The following is a 23,160-nucleotide window of genomic DNA, read 5'->3' as shown; positions in this document are numbered from 1 at the left end:
AACAATTTAATAGTGTGCTAATATAAAAGGTTTACACACAACAGGCAAACAAGAGACAACGCGATCTATCATATGGTGTAGTGGGTTCGTCTGTGGCTTCAAGTTCTGGGGACCGCTGATCGAATCCCGCTTACTGCCAGGCAGTATGTTAGTGATGAACAAAGTAGTTTCTTCAATATGACAATAAGATTTACTTGTATATTTTTTTCACTGGCTATTAAACTGTTTATCATTTATACCAGCAATGCTTCTCAGAATTTTATTGATGATATCATAATTTTGCACAAGCAAAACTTTGCAAGTCCTAAATCTCAAAAACCAATAAAGATAAACATACAAATAAAAATTCCTAGATACCATTCAGAGGACTTTTTTACAAAGTCAACTTGTTTTGCAGTGAAAATTAAGCATTATAACTTTTTGTGGAGAAATATTTCATAAACTGAGTATTTTTCTTTGCAACATGTTAAATCACTGTGATGATTCGCTAAACTTACACCTTTTCTGAAACTGTTTTAAACTTGATATTTTTATAATGCTTCATTCTTTGAACATATGTAGCCTAATGGTCATAAAAATGGTGCAATAACCAAGAACTTAATTTTGAAAATACAATCAGCTTTTCTAGTTTGCACTTAACAATTGCCAACGCGAATGCTGACATATTACTAAGCCGGTATGCAAATAGCACATCACGTTGACAATTTCTTGCAGATGCCAACAAATTAGAGTTAGAAAGGGTGGCATTATTTTACTGTTATTGACAGTATTGATACTTGGATTGTTCACTAGATTATAAATAAAAATGACGAGCAGTCAGGGAAAATTATCAGTTGCTGATGTTTGTGTGATTGTCGCGTATTTGTTGGGTGTAATTGGTGTTGGAATATGGGTAAGAGATTGTTAACTTTAGTTTAGAATATACATGATCATCCGGGAAGTGTCTGAAAGCAGAATTAATTGAGTTTTCATTCACAAAGCATAATTCTTTTAAATAAACGCTATTTTTATTTTAAAGAAAGTACTTTTAATTTTTGGTGATTGGTCACTACTGTTTTATTTTCGATCTGTAAAAGTTAAATTTTGTTCAGTTGGATTTTGTTTATTTTATGGACAAAATAGTTGAAAAAAAATTAATCTTTTGTTTTGTTTGTTTTTTAATTTCCTATCCAACATAAATTTAAAGCACGTTAAGTTATCGCAGAATGGAGTGTATTGCCAAATGCCTTCGCGCAATGGTTTTGTTTTTGCATCAGATAATAAAATGTTTCTTGAAAAAATAAAGTTGAAGTTGAATATATCAATGGTTTGGCATTTAAAAATAAAGTAAACTTTCGCTTACAAAAATCTGTTTTTCTGTTAGTGAATCGACTAGCACTAGATCAGTTTATAAGCAAACTTTAATATTTTTCTTCTTTTTGTAGTCGATATTTCAATCGAAGAGAGGAACTGTTAGTGGTTATTTTCTTGCAGGAAGGTTCATGACATTTTTACCGGTAAGATAATTTGTGCTGTAGCATGGCACATTAATACACCATAATACCTTTTTCTAAACAAAGACATTTTAAACGTAAAATTGTGGATATTTTAATGACTTTCTATTTACATTCTTAGCATATTTTAGCATATTTTAGTATATATTAGCATATTTTAGCATTTTTTAGCATATTTGCAGTATGTAGTTACATTGGGAAGCTGAGATTCTTCAGTTATCTTGGTGTTGCATTACTTTGTGCTTGGCTTGCAATGGTTTGCAATTGCAAGAATTATTGTGAATTTTATACTCTTAGGATACATCTTTAAACGCATTAAAGTCATAGAATTGTAAACATGAATCATTTCAAGATTTCTGTGGTCTGCCTTATTATATATCAAGTGTATTATGCCTCCTTTCTGGTGCTCATTTATTTATACTCATTCAATGTAGAATTGCATTCAAGAAAATTTAGGTGTTTTTTATGTTGACGTCAGCAAGATATATTACCAGTTACCAAAGCAGCAATTGTATGGTTGGATTATAACTGCAGCTCTATGCACATTTTTAATTTTTAAGGGCAATGAATATTAAATTCTTGAATGACCTTTCAAGAAGATGTTTTAATTAAGATTTAGGAAAACAAGAACCTGATCAGTAAAAAAATTCAATCTTTTCTAGGTGGGTATGTCGCTATTTGCAAGTAATATTGGCAGCGAACATTTGATTGGCTTATCTGGGTCAGGTGCAGCTGCAGGAATTGGTGTTGGTGCATTTGAGTTCAATGTAGGTGCCAATAACTTGTGTTTATATATATATTGTGCCATTTTTAAGGAAAATAACTATTTTATGTTTAAGCAGACATCCTCGTTTGTTGTCTGAATTTTAAAGTGACATTCCCATTCTTGTTTTCGTGCGATTTAGATTTTTGGTTTGTAGTATAATCTGGTAATGCTTATCTGTATTTCGTGAATAAATGCTTGTAAAATGTTTTCGAAATGTATTGTGTTTATTTTAGGCATTGCTGTTCTTGCAACTTCTCGGATTTGTATTTCTTCCTGTTTACATAGCTAGTGGGGTAAGTTTTTTGGAATATAAATAAAAACGAATCTCAGTTTAATTTTATCCTATTTTAAAAATTTTCTCTTATGTAGATCAATATTTAGTGTCTCTAATGAATCCACGTCATTGTGTTCTTTTGTGTCAACTCTTTTAGGACCTGTAATAGAACCTAGTTGCGAGATACACCCAAGTATTCTTGTACCCCACTTTAACCAATTTATGGCTTATTCATAAATTAGCACAGCCTCGTTTCTGTGATTTTTATTTTTTTGTTTTTTTTTTAAACAGGTGTATACACTACCGGAATATATTCACAAAAGATTCGGTGGAAATCGAATTCGAATCTTTTTATCACTTCTTTCTCTACTCCTCTACATCTTCACAAAAATATCAGTAAGTAAATTTCATTGCATGGCATTTCTCATTTGTTTTTAAAATAAAGAAAAATTTAAAACTGTAATCTATTCTGGATTATATAAACAGCCTAGCCTTTCATAATATCCTAATAATTCAGACGATCGTAAGGGGTTTCAAATTCAGTTTCATTTCAAAATTTGATTGCAGTATATTTGGTGTTTAATAAAAAAAAATATATGGTTAAAATTTGTAAAGAGATGTTTTTTTCTAAATTTGAAAGCTTATCTTTTTTGAAGTTATTATTTCGGTTTGTCTGTTCAGTATTCATATTACTGTGGAAAGTTTATCATTTCTTGAACATGATAGTTTAGCAGGCGACATTTCGGGAGATCCTTCTCCCATCATCGGGAAAAGTAAAATGATGTTGAGCATGTATTTATATAATTGCAGAGGATCGAAATTCATAAAAATTAACCAATGAGAAACAAACTGATGACTTCTGCTCCACAGCTGGAGCAGAAGTCATCAGTGTAATTGGGATGAGAAGAAAATCATTGACAGAGAATCCAAAACAACGGCCAGGAAGGTTAAAGAAACCATCAACAGTGTAGCACGTAACAAACACATAAACAGCATCTCGTATCAACTTCCTGAGATTTGGTTACCAGCCCTACAGAAAAAGTAGTTACCTACGAAAATGCCAATTAACGTAATTAACTGTAATTATCTTTTTTCTGATAAAAATTTAAGGATTTAAATCTGGTGATTGATAAATACTCCAAAACTAAGTCAATATTTTTAATAAGAGAGCTGAAAAATGTAATATACATCGTGTTCATACATAGATTATTTTATTTGAAGATTTAATAAAGAAAAACGGTGTTGAGGTTATATTATAGAGCTTAAAAATTCTTTAACATGTATTCCTAAATTTTGTAAAAAACTTTTCTTGTTCTCGAGATATTTGCATTTAAAGGTTTTTACATTTAATTATGTTGCATAAATTATGACGTCATATTTAGTGGTTAGACACCGAGACCCGCGTGACGGCATTGTAGCAAGGTCGTAACCCTGACATCTATTAGCCATCTTTTAGCCATAACTCGTTTCAACTTTCAGATGAAATAATTAACATGAATTTTTTTTATTATTATTATTACCATTATTTACCCAGAATAGCCTCTTCAGTTTTTAATAGAACAGTTATCAATGAAGGTCCTCAAGGTCTTAACGAGACAACTACCTAAGATATCAATCCTATTCTCGTACCGAACGTTAAGCAGAAAGAATCGATTCACACTTTTATAGTCTCTGTCACTGGCATGACTTGGTCGGGGTTTAAACCTGATACCTTCTGCACTGGAGGCGAACGCTCTACCACAAGGCCACCAGTCGTATTTGACTATTTTACACCTGCTTGGTCGTTTAAGGCTTTTTAAATTTTATTCCAATCGATTTGCAATCAACTTTTGTCGGTAGGCTTGCACAGAAGCTATATTTACACAATTAATTTATTGTTTTTTTTATCTCAGGTAAACATGTACTCCGGAGCTTTATTCATTCAGCAATCAGTGGGATGGAACTTGTATGTGTCCATCTTCGGCTTGCTCACACTCACTGGTATTTGTACAGTGACTGGTGAGTTGTTTAACTGGCATGTGCTTGATCAAGGCTCATGAAAAAGTAGCTGTTGGCGAATATTTCGTGCATCCGTAGCATAGTATTGGTTTATATAGTGTTAGGTCTAAAATGAAGCTATGTACCATAATTTTGAAAATACAAAATACATTGATAATTCTTTATGCTATCCCGTCGCCATGCGCTCTTGTTGCGCTTGCCATACATATTTATTAGTGGAAGGGAACAGAAGTTGAGTGCAACCACGTAATATTTACAGTTTGAGCAACTAATCCCCCCTCCCCTTCCGTAGACCTTCGTAAGACCTTATTGCATATACCTGGAAATATTAGGGGACTTTTTAAATCCTGTTGTCTTTAAATTGCACGTGTTTGTAATTCATTTTAGGTGGTCTGGCCACAGTCATATATTTAGACACACTGATGGCTTTTGTTATGGTTGGTGGTGCAACGTTAATGACAATTATAGGTAACGCAACCATGAACCTTTTCTGTTGAAGTTTTATCAACATTTTGCATATAAAGATCAAGTGTTATATAAAGAAGATCTTAACCCTTAAACTCCAAGCCGTTCATAATAAAATGCAGCATCACTGTTTTCTGTGTCGTAAAATGTGACGTCGCAAAGAGTTTGTCTCCTAAATTGTGACGTTGTGAAGAGTTTTTCTCGTAAAACGTGATGGAAAGTGGTTGTGTCGTAAAATGTGACCTTAAGTATTTTTGTCGTAAAAAGCAACGTCGTGAAGAGTTTGTGTCGTAAAATGGGACATAAAGTCTATGTGTCGTAAAAAGCGACGTCGTGAAGAGTTTGTGTCGTAAAATGTGACGTCGTGAAGAGTGTAAAATGTGACGTCGTGAAGAGTTTGTGTCGTAAAATGTGACATAAAGTCTATGTGTCGTAAAACGTGACGTCGTGAAGATTTTGTGTCGTAGCATGTGACGTCACCAAATCTTTATCGGCAGAATGGAGTGTCACTGAAGTATTACTCTCCACATGTATGATGGTCTGCAGGTTTCAACAAAATTGGAGGATATTCTGGTCTGCGTAATAACTTCGTGAATGCTGTCCCGGACGAAGTTTTGTTGGGCAACACAACATGCGGCATACCGAAAGCTGATGCGTTCATTTTGTTACGTGATCCACTTCATTCCGACATTCCGTGGCCTGGCTTCTTGCTTGGGCAAACTACTGCTTCAATTTGGTACTGGTGTGCTGATCAGGTTAGATGATTTGTTGAATGTAAGCTCTCGCACGTGAGAATGTACTATCAGAAGCTTGTCACAACACTGAGCTAAAAAATGTTTTTTTCGTCAGTGCAGCTGAAAAAATTAAAAAATTTTGTAAGGTGCGTGTGTATACCAAGTCACAGATGTGAACGAGTTATTAAATTTAGTTTCACGACTTCATACTTCCTATTACCCTTTGGGAGTTGTCATGAAATCCTTTTATGAGCCTATTTACAAATGCAAGATTGGGGAGAACGGATGATCACATTTACACATCACTTCAACTTTTAATCCATTAGTCACTCTTAAATAGTTCTTTTGGAAAGAGTTTTTTGCCACCCTAGCGAAATTACTGCTTTGTTTTTGACAAAATATATAATTTGGAAGCTCGACACCACAAGCGATTACGTCGGCTATTTCTATTTTGGTTCACGCATTTTGAACTTGTGAAAATTTGCTTGTCAGTATTCATAGCGGACTTAAGATTTTTAGGTTATTTGTTTAAATCCATACCCTTAAATCCATACCCTTAAAACCATACCCTTAAATGTGCTTATTGTTGATCAAGGCTTTTTGTACTGAATTTCAGGACCTTTGTGGCCCCAGAGGTAAATTATTTCGTTGTGCTGGAACAGTTAAAAATTGCTACTAGCAAATTTTAAACGCTGTCCACGCATGCGTAAAGGTAGTGATTTCGACCATTTGACGCATTTGTCCATATTTACAAAATAACAAAGAAGCTGCTTTTGATTTCAATTATTTGTCAACGGTTGTGGATTGTTTATCTTCATAATAAGATATCTTATGTCTCTACTGTGTTTTTCTCCCCCAATTGAGTTAAGATTCTTTTGTTTCTGTGATAATTTACTGCTCAGAGGGTTATCATTTTCTTTTGAAGGAGTTTTTGTCTCTCCAGTTATTTTACGTTTTTGTTAAGGCCTTCATGTGTTTAATTTCCATGTTTTCAGGTGATATACTACCTTGCTGAAATTTTGATCTGCATTTTTATCTCCATAGTAAGATGTTACAACTGAAATTATCTCCATAGGTAATAGTTCAACGTGCACTAGCCGCCAAAAGTCTTTCACATGCTCAAGGCGGTGCAATATTGGCAGGTTACATCAAGGTTCTACCAATGTTTATTATGGTAATGCCTGGTATGATTAGTCGAGTGTTATTTCCAAGTAAGTGATTGTAACCCAACCCTCTGCGTATTACGGCGCTATGTCATTGGAAGAGGTGGTCCGTTTTTTACAAAATAATCGCAGGATATTTGTGAATGTTCAGGAGCTGAATAACAGTGTGTAATAAGCGAGAATTCAGGAATCGGAGTTAGTCGGAATTAAAGTATAGTCTGTAGAAAGTCCCCCTGTTTGATTTTAGGCTGTTAAGTGTCCCATATATTTTCTTGTCAATGTTTATAAAACTTATTTATTTTTAGACGAAGTGGCATGTGTCGATCCAGAAAAGTGTTTTGAATATTGTGAAAGTCGAACAGGTTGTACTAACATCGCTATGCCGAAACTGGTGCTGGAAATAATGCCATCTGGTAAGTTTTGTGTTGTGCTGAATTTAGATTACAATATTTAAAGTTAAATATATGCTTATTTTGTCAAAACACCGCCATAAATTACACGTAATGAAATTTTTGAAATTTAGAAAGATCTGCTACGGAAACACGAATATCAAATGCGATCTATTTGTACCAAATTTGTTGCGACGGGTAAATTTAAAGGACGGGCGAACCCGTGGATTTTTTCAGGGGCCTCTGACTAGTCTGTATAATAAATAGCCGTCGTCTGTCTGTCTGTCCGCGAAAGACGCTTCCTGTTACGGAAACACGAAATGCAGTATATAAAGGACGGACGACACGGTGGATTTCTCCACGGGTATCTCTTTAATAATAGCCGTATTCCGACTCTCTATTCGTGCGACTGTCTATTTGTCTTTTTGTTACGGAAACACGTAATGCGATATATAAAAGACGGGCCACCCCGTGGATTTTTCCACGGATTAACGACTTTTCTATAATAATAACCGTATTTTGTCTGTCTGTCACGCAAAATGATAGCGCAAGTAGCGAGACACACGCAATGTAGTATAAAAAGGATGGAAGAACCTGCGGATTTTTCCGCTGCCCACTGTAACGAATTTAAGACAAGATAAGGAATAAAAGGCTTATAAATTCAGTTCTAACAGAATCCGTCCTTTATAAAAAAAAAACATGTTTTTTCAGGACTTCGAGGTATGATGTTAGCAGTGATGATGGCGGCTTTGATGAGCGACTTGACATCCATTTTTAACAGTGCTTCAACTCTCTTCACCATGGACATTTATCGAAGTATAAGAAAAAAAGCTAACACGAGAGAGCTCATGATCGTTGGGAGGTAATATGAGCATATTTTTATTGGCCAATTTTAGTTTCTATGAACCAACGGTAAACAAACTGTTTCAGAATTAGCAGGTTGTGTGATGTTACCATTAGATAGGGTAAGCTAATAAGTTTATAAGTAAATAACGGGAAGTTTTAATGTTCTTGGGGATTCCATTCTAACGGTTGGCTTTTCCTCTCCTCCGACTGTAACTATGTTGCATTACCGTTAGAAATGCGTATAACGTTGCTCTAACTTGCTTGCCTGCCACACAAGCCAATTGGCGGTCAGAAGATGTCACCATATTGGCTGATAACGCTGCATTTAAAGTGCGCCGGAGTGGGGTCTCGAACCTAAAACCTTATGAGTACAAGTCAAATGCGCTACCACTACACTATCTCCGCCAAAATAATACACAATAATAACACTGTTTTTACTCGGACGCATGCAAAGTACAGCTTGTAATGTATGGACGCACCAATTTTGTAACCTTTTTGAGACCGACATTCTTGTATGACAACGGCAAAGCTCTACAAATCAGCAGAAACAGCGAGGTTGTTAAAGATACGAAAAAATAGAACAAAATTAACGACATAACTTCATAATTTAGAATATTAAATATGTTTGAAAAACACTTTAATACTTTCGTCTTTTCTTAGGTGGTGATAACAATGTTAATAAATATTGCCGAAATGAAACGTCTGTGCACTCTCTTTACGCATTTTGTAGTTCTGAATTTGACCATTTCCTTCCACACATACGTGTTGTATGATGCTATTTGTTATAATCAGGTTTTAAAACCATGGCCTCATGCACTAAAGCCTCTATCTAAGCAGTTAGTCATTTCGTTGTTTGTTCTACGTTTATTCCGTAAACCATCTTTACGTTTAGAATATTTATTGTGATTTTATGCGTTGTCGGTGTGGCCTGGGTACCAATCTTGAAAGAGGTGCAAGGGGGACAATTATTCATTTACATCCAAGCGATTTCATCGTATTTGTCTCCGCCAATCACAGCAGTATATTTGATTGCAATATTTTGGAAGAGAAGCAATGAATCGGTAAGTTAGGGGATTGGTAACTACTATCTAAAGCAGGTTAGTTGAGCCTCGATTATACAACTTTGCCTCAACTTAGTTGTATTAATTTGTATTTGCAGTAAAGTGAACACAGGAACATATGAATTTAATTCTGCGCAGAGAATAACCACTCGGTAAGCGTGCTCAGTAAAACACACGCCGTATTTAATTATTATCCCGTAGAAAGTCTGTTCGCGCATGTTAATCTGCGTTTTTCATGATCAAATCATGTTTTTAGGGTCAGCAACAAAAGAATCAAAAGGGAGATCGGCGTACTATTGCAAATAGTTCTCACAGCCGTATCAAACGATTCATAATATTTCTGGGAGGTTATATGACGTTGTGGACTTCAAAATCTAATTTGACTTTCTAACTTTGTAAAATGCACTTCCATTTCGAAAATACCATAATATAGCCATATAGCGATTTTTACGTGCACGGTTGTTTGTGCACGTTTACCTAATTGTAATTGTTGCTTGACGCTCAATTACGATTGTGTAACTAGCTTTTGAAGTCCTGCCAGTCTGGAATTAGTTCAGTTTCATGGCCCGTTGTCATCATGAAATATTCGGAAGGGATAAAGGTTTTTGATATTTTGTCCCGTAAAACATAAAAAGAAGACGTGACGGGGGTTGTTAAGTTTCACGGGTACCTAGGACCTTACGCACAAGTTAAACACAAATTTTGCTGCGGATGTTGTAACACGAATGATGTTGTTCAAACTAAACAAATAAATATTTACAATTTAGAATGAAATTTATAGATTGAGATTCAAACGTAATAAATTATATAAGCTTGCCACAGCAAAAATAAACAGTGTGTAAAAACTTGAACGTGTGATTGAAAAAATTTAAAAATTAGTTGAAAAACTTGAAAGTTGAAAATTGAATAAAAATCTTCTGTTACAAAATACGCCAACGCCTTGATTTTTGATTTAAAAGTTGAATAAATTATTGTTGTTTTTAAGAGCTCACTCAGGCTTCTCACTTGTATCAAACGTTGAATCCGAATGCGTGAAAAAAAATAGTTCGTAAACCATAATATATAGGCATATAATTAAATTTTTATTTTCCTACGGGATATTTTTTGAGTACCGAACTGTCTGTAAACAAATCGAGACAAATCCAGACATACAACACAACTTTACTGGGCTATACTCGATGGTTTTTGTGTTTTCTTTTATTGGATTTCATTTCCTTTTAGGGAACATTTTGGGCATTGATTGTCGGTTTCATAGCAGGTATTATTAGGATGGCTTTGGATTTCAGCTATCCTGCTCCAAAGTGTGGAGAAGAAGATACTCGTCCGTCGGTGGTGAAGATTCATTATTTTTACATCGCTTTGTTGTTGTTTGTGCTGAGCTGTATTGTGTGTATTGTGGTGAGTTTAATGACGGATCCGCCAGATGAACAGTTAGTAAGTCGCATCGATGTTACTAAAAATAGAACATTGCATAATCTTTGTCGTATTTAAGAGTAGGATTGCTTTCTACTTTTCGTTGATCGACTAAAATTTATCCAATGAGATTAATTTATGCTCACTTGATGTAAACAAAAAAACTGAAGTTTTCCAAAGCTGACACGCCTTTGTGAAGCTTGTAACCTTTGTTAAAGTTTAAAATTACATTTGATTTTGATCAAAAACTTTGGAAAGAGACTTTCAACCTATTTTCTCTTTTTAAAGGCGGGTACAAAACGAGCTATTGATTTTTAAATTGGTGATTTACACGAAAGTCGAGCTTATGGCGGGAAAAAATTAAGGACCAAAACAACATCTTAAATCATCTTGGGTAATCGACACCTGAATATAACTGAAAACAAAAGGAAAGTACCTTACAAATATTCATTGTCCATAATTCGTTCAACATCAGCACTTAATTTCAAAAAAATTAAAAGAAACTTTCAACTTTTTTGAACTAGCTAGGCTGGTATTTTCTTCAAAATTGTGAACATACCAAATTATTGGAGCAACAACAATGACTTCAAGGTATTAATTACATTCTTAAAGTTAATTAGTATAGCATTTTAGCAAATACATAACTTCGTGTTGTCCTGCTTCTCCATCAAATAGGAAAATTGATTTCCATGTTATGTATTATATTTTGCAGAATGTATCTATTTTACCGCCCAAAACGAGAATAATAAAAGTTAAATTATCTATTTTTGGAAAATATCTTTAAAAAATAGAAATAAAAAATATATTTATTCATTAAAGGGTGGCTATATTCTTGCACAAAAAAATTGAATATGTTCTCTTTTACCTTGACCTTCTTAGTGGTCTGGTTATTATACAATGTTATTCATAATTTACTAGGATGGAGAGTAAATATGCCCGTCACTCCAGTTTTAAATTTTCCCAATCTGAGTTTTCATCTCTGAATAAACGCAAGGAGGGTTTTGCTTGGGTTAATGAGACATACTTAATCAGTTGTTTAATTTCCGCCAATCGATAAAAAACAAAATTTTCATGTCATAAACCTTCGCAAAAAAGCCTAAATCTCGCAAAAGACCCTTCGACAATTTCGAATCAATGGAGATTTTTTTCCAGATAATCCGAACGACAGTATGGACGAAACACGATGATACCATCCGTACTGATGAAATCAAGGAAGAACACGAGCTCGAAGAAAACGATGACGTGGATCAAAGACATCGCGTCGATTCCGTTCTTCAGACACAATATGGCGGCATAGAGATGGCAGAAAAAGAGAAGCCGTTACAAGCTGATGGTATAATTAAGTTTTTTTAATTTATTGTTATGTGCTCTTTTTGCGTTGGGTTATACCTTTAGGAATGAAATTTTTGCGACCAGAAATTTTTGCAGAAGAAATTTTCAAGGAATTAATTTGCGCAAATTTTGTTCAATTTCGCAAAATCAAACTAAAGCTGACAATGCGCGAAAATATGTTCGGCGAAATTTGGGTTAAACTTGTAATTTGTGAAATAGCACTTCAAAGTTTCAATTAGCCCCAACAAAAATTATTATATTTGCCTTAAAAGGCAAATCGCAAAAATTTCTTCGCTAAAGGTATCAGCCGATAGTACCATACGAAGTGGTGGTGTCTTTATATGCCTTGACAGGAAATCCAAAACGTATTTCAACACCGCAAAATTATATTTATATATTTTTTTCATTTGGATGGATAGAGGTTAAGGAGGAGGTTCTTAAAACGTAACCCTTAAAAAACGTGTAAATTACAGAACAAGTACAAAAACCTGATATTTGTTTAAAACTTCTGACTTGAAGCATACTTTCTGTAAAATTTATCTTCTTTCAGATTTCCTCATGTTCAAACAGCCTCTGCCATGGTGGAAGCGAGCGGCTTACTTCTTGTGTGGACTCTCCGACAACATCGCCGAAGAAAAGAAAGACGCAGAGGAACAAAAACAACACCTTAAAGACGTCATTTCGTTGAAACAACACCCTATTGCTAAAAGAGCACTTCGTATTAACCTCGTCATTGTTCTTGCCGTATGCTTATTTCTCCAAGTGTATTTTAGCATCCCCGATGGAGGGCCGAGAGCTCCAACCATTCCCTTACCGTACCCTCCATTTGTGAATAATGGCACGCGCCCTGAGCTTTAGAAGGTTTATGATCAAAAAATATTTCCGTGTATATATGATGTATAACTTATAATCTGGTCTGTAAATTATAACTGAATTATACCCTTACTTTTGACCCGTAGATTTTTTCTTGTTGCAGTCTGCGGTTAGCAATAACCAAATGGTGCACACATCTTTCATGCTAAAATCTGTTTTTTAAACCTTTATGAGCTAGAAAAAAAATTTCTGTCCATCTATTAAATATAAATACTTGAAATTAAAAGATCGATATGTGATATAATTTTTACCATATAATCTATTTTAATATTAGTTTTTAACAAAATATTTTTATGTACTATAAAAAATTTATATTTTATATATTTTATCTTCGTAGTAAGGATATTTTACTCAATACATTCATACCATAATACTTGTAATATATCCACGTTGTCGATTTTTGTATCTAGATCTTTCTGTATGTACAAAAATGGATGTTTAAACTAGGTATTCAAGCCTAGTATAGAAATAGTCTATGTAATTACTTTCGGGGATTAACTTCGAAATTTGCCATCTTGTATATTCTGTGACAAGATTGTCCGAGAAAGTGTATTTTGCCTTAATTTGCTCGGCTCCAGGCATTGCGACCAAGGATATCCAATAAAAAAGAAAATAACGTAAAAAACTACTTTTGCAGATATTCCCTCAACAAAATATTTAGGCCATGGTGAACATAATACTTGATAGTCAAAAAACTTTATGTTCTGTTCTGCATCGCGCTGTGTTTTGACCATCCATGGTAACCCCAAAATGGCCCTTTTTTTGGACTTTTTTGCGCCATTTTGAGATGCAAGCACCAGGACTGCTTTTTATCGCAATTTTATTGGTTATGTCATTAGTTGGGGGGTAACATAATTTATTTACTACGAATGTATAGATGGTATGTCATAATAAACTTGTTTTAATTACAACCTACTTATTTTTCGATATAAAATTGAAAAAACATATTCGTTTAGATTTTTATTTAAGAACTACTAAATTGTAACAGTTGAAAATGTTTCAGCTTTTCCACCCCCCGTCCTCGCGAAGCACCTGTTTTGTGCAACAAAGTAAAGCCTGGTGAGCAGAAGAAGCGGGATTATCTGAAGAAAAATAATAGTAAGTTGTATTTTTTAAGTGAAGGTTTTATGTTTGACAGAGTTTTTTAAATGTCGTACACGTATCAGACGTCTTTGTTTTAATAAGTCGTGTTTTATTTGAGAACTTTGGTTTCCTCAGTCAGAAATGCTAGATTTGAGCTTGGTTAGTTGCAAACTGATCCGCGCGCTTTGTAAGAAGATTTACACAACTTGTTGAAGTCGTGCTGTTCTAATATTTCGTTAATTAAATGAATTATGTTTTTTAATATTTAAGGCAAGACGATAGCCGAGACGGAACGGAAAAAAGTAATAAAGTTTTTAAAATTTTCGCGGGATGAAAATTTCTCGACTTTTGATTGCGAATTAACCTCAATTCACGAAATTAAATTCTCGCGAAAACTTTGAATTTTCTAAATCCGCGAAAAAATTTATGATCAGCGAAATTAAATTCCCGCGAAAACTTATTTCCTTAAGGTAAACCACATGGATGAGTTAAGGCGTATTACTGCTTACAAGAAGTAAATTAAATAGAAATATATTAGAATATTAAAATATATACAAGCTTAGAAAATGCTAATACAAATACAATCCTTATATCATAAAAAACAAATTTCAAATTGCTTAAAGAAGAAAAATTAACTTACCCCACGGGGTATTCAAAAATAAAAAAATATTAGGCATATAAGTGTGGGTCGCTTATAACCATAAGCATACGCTATTTCGAAATTAACGCAGCCATATTCAATTTTCCCGCAAGTGGAGCACGTTCGACTTTAAACACCTGTTCTAGATAGCAAAGTCTACAAAAACTGCTAAATTAGAGAGGCTCTTTTAGAAGATTTACAGTAGATGTTTTCTTACATATCAACATTGTATTTAAGCCTCAGGTCTTGTTTCGTAAAAAAATACACAATTCTGTGAAGGTGAATATTTGTTTCCCTATCGCATAATACAATGTGGCATACCCAATCCTGATTTGGAATTTTTCCCTTGTTTGTTATATTTTGTATTCTGTCAATGTGTTGTGACGCTTGTCTACTGAAGGAATCATTCACTGTTGAAAAATAGCCTTTGAGTTGGTAAGATGTTTTATCTTACCAACTCAGTCTTGTTCTTAGTTTTAAAAGAACAGGTACAAAAAATTGCACAAAGACAAATACAGATCTTTTAAAATCAGGCTGGGACATGCTTATGTTACGCTTAGTAGAGAAACAAATTATAAAAAATTTTAGACGCCTGAGATTAACACGAGCATAAAATTGTACTGCGCATCAGGCTTTATGGTGCGGGATTGTTTCTTATAATTAGTTTCCAGTCCTCTTTAGGTTATGAAAACACGTCAACCATGAATTTTCAAAATAATGAATATATTCAGCGCACCAAACCTGAGGGTGACCTACTCTGAGCCCGCACCATGTCAGTCACAGCGTGCCATTTCGACTGTTTTAAAGGTACTTTTTGAACTCCCGTTTTTGATTTGTTTTCTGTCTTCGATTCGCTAATTGTAATCTGCGGAACAGCCTTGGCATTAAAATCCAGAACGTTCCGGTCATTCAGGTTAATTGTGGAGGAGAGTGGGGTGGCTTTGTTTGCGGGGGAAGCCGTTCGGCGGCCCTGCGTGGAACAATCCGAAGACATTCTTGGAACAAAAAATGGAGTGGAAGAAGTGTAACGACAATAGACGCTCTCCTCCTCAGAGCCTGAGTAATTCTCAAAGACTGCTGCAATTTCTTGGTCGATAGCAGCCAATCCGCGAACAGACGAAGTGTTATTTACTAACGTCTCCTCCCCAGACACGGAAGCTACATATCGATTTTCGTTGTCTTCTGCTAGAAACTGAAGTTCTTCTTTTAAAATCTGGGACCATCTTGGAGGAGTGTAGGTACTTTTTGATCCTTCCATCAAAGGAGTGGTGTCCAGTCGCTCTTGTTTTTTTATCGGCTTATTAAGGCTTTTTTCACTTTTCTCTCCTTCGGAGACGTTTTTCTGCACAGGCTGATGCACTCCGTCTTTCGAGTTATCTAATTCACGAATATTTTCCAATCGTACACGCAAATCCTTGATAACACTCTTGTCTACTTTATCTTTTCGGCTTCCGGAAGTTTGATCAGACAAGGAAAAGTCTTGTTCTCGATAACTCAGACTAGGAACATATTGTTTCATATCTTCCACCCAAGAAATCTCATGTTTCTTACACCCAAGATACTTTTCACGACTAGTATTCTTCCCAAATGTATTCGGGTCCCACGTAACTTGCTTGGAAGCGTTCAATTTTTTTAATGTTACGTTTTCTTCATGCAAAATCTTGAGCGATCTTAACAGAGAAACAAAATGTTTAAAGTTTCGCTTTTCAATGATATCAAGCGGAGTCAGACAAGTGTCGATTTTTAAGTCGTGATATATGGCGTCTAAAATGAGCTGGACACGCTCCCGGTAGGAAACAGCATAAAATATCTAAAAACAGACAAGGAAACAACAGTAACCAAACAGACTTTAAATTAAAAGTTGTGAGTGTTCTCTTGCCCAGAAATTAGTGTATATTTTACCGATCCCAAAAGTAGTGTATACTTTACCGAATCATAACTTACAGTGTATACTTTACTGATCCAGAAAAAACTGGCTATACTTTATCGAACCAGAGTTTGCAGTGTATACTTTACCCAACTAAGAAATACTGGCTATACTTTACCGAACATAACAACAATAATAAAAAGCAGACTAAAATATAGCAAAGTCAATATTGGCGATTCGGATTTCATCCAGCGCGAAATACCAACGTTCACCAAAAAAGTAGTTTTTTGTGTTTGTCAGGAAGGTGTGAAAAGAATTTACCTTTCTTGATATTTGTACTGGTAGAATGCGATTCACGAGTTCCAATAAGATTATTCCATCTGCAAAACTAAAAAAGTAACTATTTTTAAGAGCTGTTTCTTTCACAATTTTTACAAAATATTTTTTAAATCTTCACAATCAGTTATAGTTCATCAACTTAACCAACCTGCTGTAGTCAACCACTGTAAAGCCAGTCAAACACGAAACCCATTCCAATAAACCCATGTCCTCCTTCACATACAATGTGTTTGTCAACAAACTCTCCTCTGGAGAGATAGAAATTCTTGTAGTGTTGTAGTTTTTGACCGGATAATATGTTTGGACTAAAAATTGAATAAAAAAAGATAATATATGAAAAATAGATAATAATTTTTTAAGAGAATATTTTGAAGATTTCAAAATACTTCGACTATATGAAAAAGAAATTATATGAAAATCTTCATTTTACTTATAAGATAACGAAGCTTTCCCTTGACAAAGTGTTTTACTAAAAAGGATGTTGCGAAATAAAAGACTTTCAAAGAAAATCCATACGTGAAGCTGGTCTCGCAACAGTGATCTCTTGATCATCACAGCGCAGTGTACCAGCCGAAGAACTTCTTGTTGAGTGGTGTGACTGAAGTACTGTGCATTTAGCTTGCACAGATTTATTTATCAACTCGAAAACGCTGACAGGATTCTTGTTGTTATTTGAAGAGTGAACTAAAATTAAAGTCGAAGTAAAATTTTCAAGAAAAGTTGAGTACTGCAACAAAATGGGAATCAGAGAAAGAGCCAGCCAACATAACACGGTTACAAAAGCAGTTACTTACAAACAATTCATCATACCTTTTAATAGTTGCCACGTTGAGAAATGTCTTTTTAAAAACGAGCAAAGTGAAAGTATAACCTCAACATTTTTATCTGCTACATCTAAACAAAAAATTACAGAAAGAACTGATTTCCTGGACCGTCGATCCGAACACGAAACTAAAAATAAACAAATTATTAAAAGCACAAGTTTTACAAAGCGATATTTTCGTCGATCATACCCTGACCGCTGAATTATCACGCTTAGCTGAATAAAACCTAGATTTCTTTGTTTACAATTTCAGCGGAGAACGCTTTTGGTTCTAACATGTGGCGGGAAAAAAATACAGATGTCACTACATGAAGCGAGGTGTATTCAGTTCATTTCTTGGCACAAAGGCGGTGTTGGACTTAAAAAGGAATATATATGAATCAGAAGGTATCAATCTCGGTTCGATGTAATGAAGTGGGTCCAAAGCTCAAGCAAATAATTGGCTGATATGCAGATGTTAAAGCCAATAGAGCTTACTGCCAAAAATCAGGTACAGTAATCTTTCTAAACTTACTAGAAGCTCGATTTAACAAAGAAACAGTTGAATGTTTAGGGTTAAATACCAGATTAAAGGTGTACATACGCTAAATGCTAACTTACCACGAGCTCTCACACCACTTAGCCTAACCCCTTCTGTTTTTAGCACTTCCAAACACAACTGAACGTTCTGCTCTTTCTCGAAATGTGTAGATGGAGCCTTATATAATATGGGAAGGTCGTAGAAATCTATAAGAAAAATGTTTATTTTAAAAAAGACTTGCATCACAATGATTTTTAGTTCATATGAAAGAGGAGGAAGTTACAAACTATTAATTCAATCGTTTCAACACTTCGAATTAGTGATTTTTGAGTCAAGATAAAAATAAAATAATTCAGATATATCTTTATATGAGTAACTTTGATTCGAAGATTGCCAGATAAAGAGGTGATTATCTCTCATAAATGACCCAAATTTTCAGATTTTGCAGGTACAGTGCAAATCTCTTTCAAGAGCATTCGTGACTAATTTAGAATCTTCATTGTCTATAATTTATGATTTCAGACACGAAAAAGAGTTGAATACTGGATGTTTGTGTTTTTGTCATGATTTTAACATTCACATTGGGAATACATGCATGTTTTTCTTCTTCGTTTTAACTTTACATAACTCTGTCCAACTCTGTGCAACACATACATATGCAAGTGTCCAACAACTGCTAAAAACTTACATAATGCATTTGTAAGATGCACCAGCATCAAGCCTGAACTAATTTCTTCCAACAGATCATTCATGTGATGCGGCTTCCACGCTCGACGGAATACGCCGTTAATCCATTTGGTGTATTGCTGAAAAAATGTGATTATGTTAATTTAAGATGGTGAATATGAGAAATTTATGTTGTTTATTGACACCTGGCATCAGAATGTTCAATCTGTAACGTTACAGTGTTGCTTTTACTCTCTCATCACAAGAGCTTTAAAGACTAACTTTTTAAGAAAATCTTTCTTAAAAAACACGGGGTTAAAATAGGGCAGATGAAAATGCTGAGATTTCAAAGGAACAGTTTTGTACAAAGCAAAGCATAAAGTTTACTGCAATAAGATTATTTTATAGCTTATGCTACTGCCAAAGATTATATACTCTAAAAAGATGAAGGTTTTGAGTTTGGCCAATTTCTAACTTGCAAATGTTCATGAAATCCACAAACTCTATGAAGTCGTAATTTAAATCATATACATGTTTAGTTGGTAATTTTGACACCTTTAAAACTAATTTTGCAATAAACCTTTTTCATGGTGACTTTGAATGTTTTTCTCAAGAGAGCAAAAGTAACAATAAAATTATAAGTTCACTCACCTTGATTTCATCATTCATGGCCTTCTTTAATTTTCTCAACCAGACTAGAATAATGCCAAACTCTTGTTTATTTGCATTGCCATGGGAAATGTGTATGGGAGGCGTGTATGGGAGGCGTGTATGAGAAGTGCGTATGGAAAGTGTGTATGGGAAGTGTGTATGATAGTGCGTATGAGAAGTGTGTATGGGAAGTGTGTATGGGAAGTGCGTATAAGAAGTGTGTATGGGAAGTGTATATGAGAAGTGCGTATGAGAAGTGCGTATGGGAAGTGCGTATGGGAAGTGTGTATGGGAAGTGCGTATGGGTAAAGTGGTACTTCTTTTTTCAAAGAACTTTTGTACTCACTAATGATTAATTATCACTAAAGAAGAAAGTTAATAACACTGTTTCAACCTGTATACTTCTCTTAATATATCACCTAAAAATGAGGATAAATCATCCACAAAATCCATGCCATTAGGGTGAACCACATACACCATCGTTTTACTTTTTTTCTGCATTTCTCGTTGAAATCTAATTTAACCTAATCAATCATTATTCATGTAATTTTGCAATTTTTCCTACAATGTTTAAAATTTGTAAAATTTATGACCTATAACAATTTTGCAGTGTTTTTACAAAAAATAAACAATATTTGTAGCACTTTATGATACAAAGTTGCATTTGAATAAACATCAATACTGTTATCCAATCTGTCTACCTAGAAGACCTTGCTATATGGTATCAAAAACATATCCACTATTTTTAACAAGAACAATATACTTAAAAACGAACAAAAAAAATAACACGACATTAAAATATTAAATCATAAAGTTTTTGCAATAATCAATCATGTTTCTTAAAGTTTAGCTTCACACTCAAAACACTAAATCCAACCCCAAAAAAACCTAATCTTAAAGATAAAGTTTTTCTTTCAAAAGATGGGCATAGAGAAAAAATAATAATTGATAAATATACTCTTCTTGCAACAAATAAGATCAAAACAGAATTCTATGGTAATTAAGGTAAATTAATAAGATTAAAGAGAATGTTGTTGCTGTTGGTTTTTTGATGGAAAACGAAAAATACCAAAAATATAGAATATATATAACAAAGAATATACAATAAAGAATATATAAAAAATAATCTTTTGTATCCAACAAGGGACTTTTAACAATTCTTTTTGTTTCTGTAACAACAATGTTGTTACTTCTACCTTGTCATTTAAAAAGACCTTTTTTATATATGAACCACATGCATAACCAAAAGAGGGTAACACTTCGTGGAGTTCATTGACGCATAATTTAACATTGGCTCCAATATAAACAGTTTTAAACTTTTAACCCTGCAATTTTATGCACGAGAACTTCCTACCACTTTGTTAGGTTTGCAATTTTTTTTAAAAAAACTATCAAGCCTGTTTAATTATAAAATAGTATCTCTTTTTCTCTTCTACATAGAAAAAATTAACAAATTAGGTCAAACATTCCCAATCTGCCTTTAGCTAACAGATAACATGTTGTTACACAAAACACTACGCCAGCTAATTTACACAGAAAACAGCATTTCGTTAGACCAAATCAATTATTCTTCATCTGAAAGTAAGAGTTGTGTGAACTCGTCATCAGATAGTAACTGGATTTCTGCCTGATTTTTTGCCATGGCAATAAAGACTGCTAGAATGTGCTTACATACTAAGGATGTTTTCTTTTTCAAAACAGTATAAACATATGAAGGACAAGTGCAATAAAGTGATGATGTAAGGACATTGTAAACACCACTGGAACCTCTCACCTAAAATGAAAGGGAATTATACATTTGCTTGCAGGATTAATCTTTTTGCAGGCAAGAACAATAACATTTTCTTAAAAACATTACATTAAAAAAAGTCAGCAAAAATAACCTTTACTACCATAGTAATTGTTGCAGATTTACACAAATTATTTTTTAAGATATATACCATTTGTGAAAATTATGCACACAAAAATCATGAAATGTCATCAAATCATAAATTTTTTGATGAGACTGCAGACTAAGCAGAAAAGGGTGCACAAGTTTAAGGTGAGTTTAAAGTTTTTAAAAAAACTCAAAATTTAACCATAAAAGCATGCATTCATTTAAAAATTAAAAAAATACTTTAACCTTATAGTAACTTACTAATGTAGTAAAACAGTATTACTTCAACTGTCAGGAAGAATTGAGTGGGCTATCTATATGTTTGTGCTAGGTTATGCATGTTTGCAGATAGATAGATAGATAGATGTGCATATTTTACATGGCTAGCCTCACAAATATCGAGGGATATACCCTGTCTATTATTTCCAGGAGGGGCCATGGCGTAGATGGAGAGTCCTAGAGTATTTAATGCTCATTTTGAGCTACGCAGACCCAATTAGAGCCCGCGCTCTACTAGACAACTCCTGGCAACACCCAACGGCCCACACAGTGTGCCATCTTCCCAATTTCCCTCACATGGCTTGGGTTAACCCGGGGCTATGGTAACATTTACTCGCCCATGTTGAATTGCCGTCAAGAGGAATCGAACTCCGGTCTCCCGCACAGAGTACGAGAGCTATAACCACTAATCTACGGCGCCACAAACTAATCTACGGCGCCACAAACTAATCTACGGCGCCACTGCAGAGGGTGGAAGTCTCTGAAAATTAATGCTTACTGCTTCTTAAAACCACTAAAACAGACTCTGGTCTGTATTTATTATCAATGCATTTCAAGTTTAGAAGGAAAACGTTTATTCCTTACTTGATAAAACGTTCGTCCAGCAGTTGATTGTATACATACAACATTCTTTTTGTCTACTATTTGCAAAGCAAGTTCTAAGCAAGTTTCAAACATACAATTTAGAGCGGATAATAACTCCACTGATAAACCTTCTTCTGGATTGCAGTTTTTCAGTTGCAACAATAACTGCTGTACAGATAAATAAACTGGATTAAATGTATCCATAAACACAGTTACTTTTAAATGCCGTTCAGCTATCCTGTTTGTTTTGATTGCTCAAAAACTAAGTGTCACTTTCGTTTTCACTAATTCGTGATATCTTACATGAATTTAACCCCGTCACTCAAGCCTCCTGTACTTATCTGCGAAGCGCGAGAATACGAAGCACGTGGTTAATGCACACACAAACTGAACATCTTGTGGAAAGAAAAGGAGCACCCACATTAAATGTAGCTAGATGTATCAAGTAGCTAAATGTAGTAGTTGGTTATATTAAAAGCTTACATTGAGGAGTTAGCTGTAGAAATCTAGCTATAGAATATATGCCCAACTAAAAAACAGCCATTCCACAAGGAAGTTTCCGAGGAGGGATTGAGCCTGATATTTTGTGCCCCCTATTTTTGATTGAGTTTTCCGAATTTTTTGTTGTGGTATTAGTCAGTCTGGCACATGGTGGACAAAACAGGGAAAATTTCCCCATCAGGAAAAAGTTTTTTATTCTATTTTAAATATTTTTATAGCTTAAGCTAATATTGGGCGATTCAGTTCAGCTTTTTTGTTGCAGAATCTGTGCTAAAAGAAGCAATTCATAAGTCACCATATACATTGTTTCTTGTAAACGTATATAACAAAATTATTATTTCTGTATATTTTAATAGGATATACATTCCAGCCTGAAAAAGAGAATAGAAACAATAGAGACTACAAAATACACTGAATATTTCAATTTTTGTGTTGATTTGATTCCTATTTGTTTTGCATTATGTGTTTTGCACTAGTGAGTTTTTTATAATAAATAGTAAAGGGTTGTAATATTACATCCTAA

General features: G+C 34.3%; 3 protein-coding genes across 3 annotated transcripts; 1 reads left to right on the top strand and 2 right to left on the bottom strand.

Moving 5' to 3' along the window:
* Window positions 1-789: 789 nt before the first annotated feature.
* On the top strand, window positions 790-13,718 carry LOC130630367 (sodium/mannose cotransporter SLC5A10-like). The gene is made up of 15 exons (XM_057443843.1): window positions 790-892; window positions 1,425-1,496; window positions 2,156-2,260; window positions 2,493-2,552; window positions 2,825-2,929; window positions 4,426-4,531; window positions 4,919-4,999; window positions 5,543-5,751; window positions 6,806-6,941; window positions 7,199-7,306; window positions 7,994-8,144; window positions 9,021-9,189; window positions 10,411-10,623; window positions 11,755-11,935; window positions 12,485-13,718. Exons 1-15 carry the CDS (start codon window positions 806-808, stop codon window positions 12,790-12,792), a joined length of 2,091 nt encoding a protein of 696 aa, XP_057299826.1. The 5' UTR covers window positions 790-805; the 3' UTR covers window positions 12,793-13,718.
* Window positions 13,719-14,329: 611 nt separating this feature from the next.
* On the bottom strand, window positions 14,330-19,738 carry LOC130630373 (uncharacterized). Its single transcript, XM_057443849.1, has 8 exons — window positions 19,397-19,738; window positions 18,768-18,885; window positions 18,160-18,285; window positions 17,547-17,630; window positions 17,253-17,420; window positions 16,885-17,041; window positions 16,719-16,785; window positions 14,330-16,340 (listed from the first exon to the last, which is right to left on the bottom strand). The coding sequence occupies exons 1-8, from the start codon at window positions 19,412-19,414 to the stop codon at window positions 15,258-15,260; spliced, it is 1,821 nt and encodes a 606-aa protein (XP_057299832.1). The 5' UTR covers window positions 19,415-19,738; the 3' UTR covers window positions 14,330-15,257.
* LOC130630381 (zinc finger SWIM domain-containing protein 7-like) lies at window positions 19,738-22,531 on the bottom strand. Its single transcript, XM_057443860.1, has 2 exons — window positions 22,137-22,531; window positions 19,738-21,170 (listed from the first exon to the last, which is right to left on the bottom strand). Exons 1-2 carry the CDS (start codon window positions 22,338-22,340, stop codon window positions 20,961-20,963), a joined length of 414 nt encoding a protein of 137 aa, XP_057299843.1. The 5' UTR covers window positions 22,341-22,531; the 3' UTR covers window positions 19,738-20,960.
* Window positions 22,532-23,160: the final 629 nt, after the last annotated feature.

Source organism: Hydractinia symbiolongicarpus, chromosome 2, assembly GCF_029227915.1.
Source record: "Hydractinia symbiolongicarpus strain clone_291-10 chromosome 2, HSymV2.1, whole genome shotgun sequence".
Lineage (NCBI taxonomy): Eukaryota > Metazoa > Cnidaria > Hydrozoa > Anthoathecata > Hydractiniidae > Hydractinia > Hydractinia symbiolongicarpus.
Note: the sequence above shows the minus strand (reverse complement) of the source record. Positions and strands in the feature narration are given on the sequence as shown.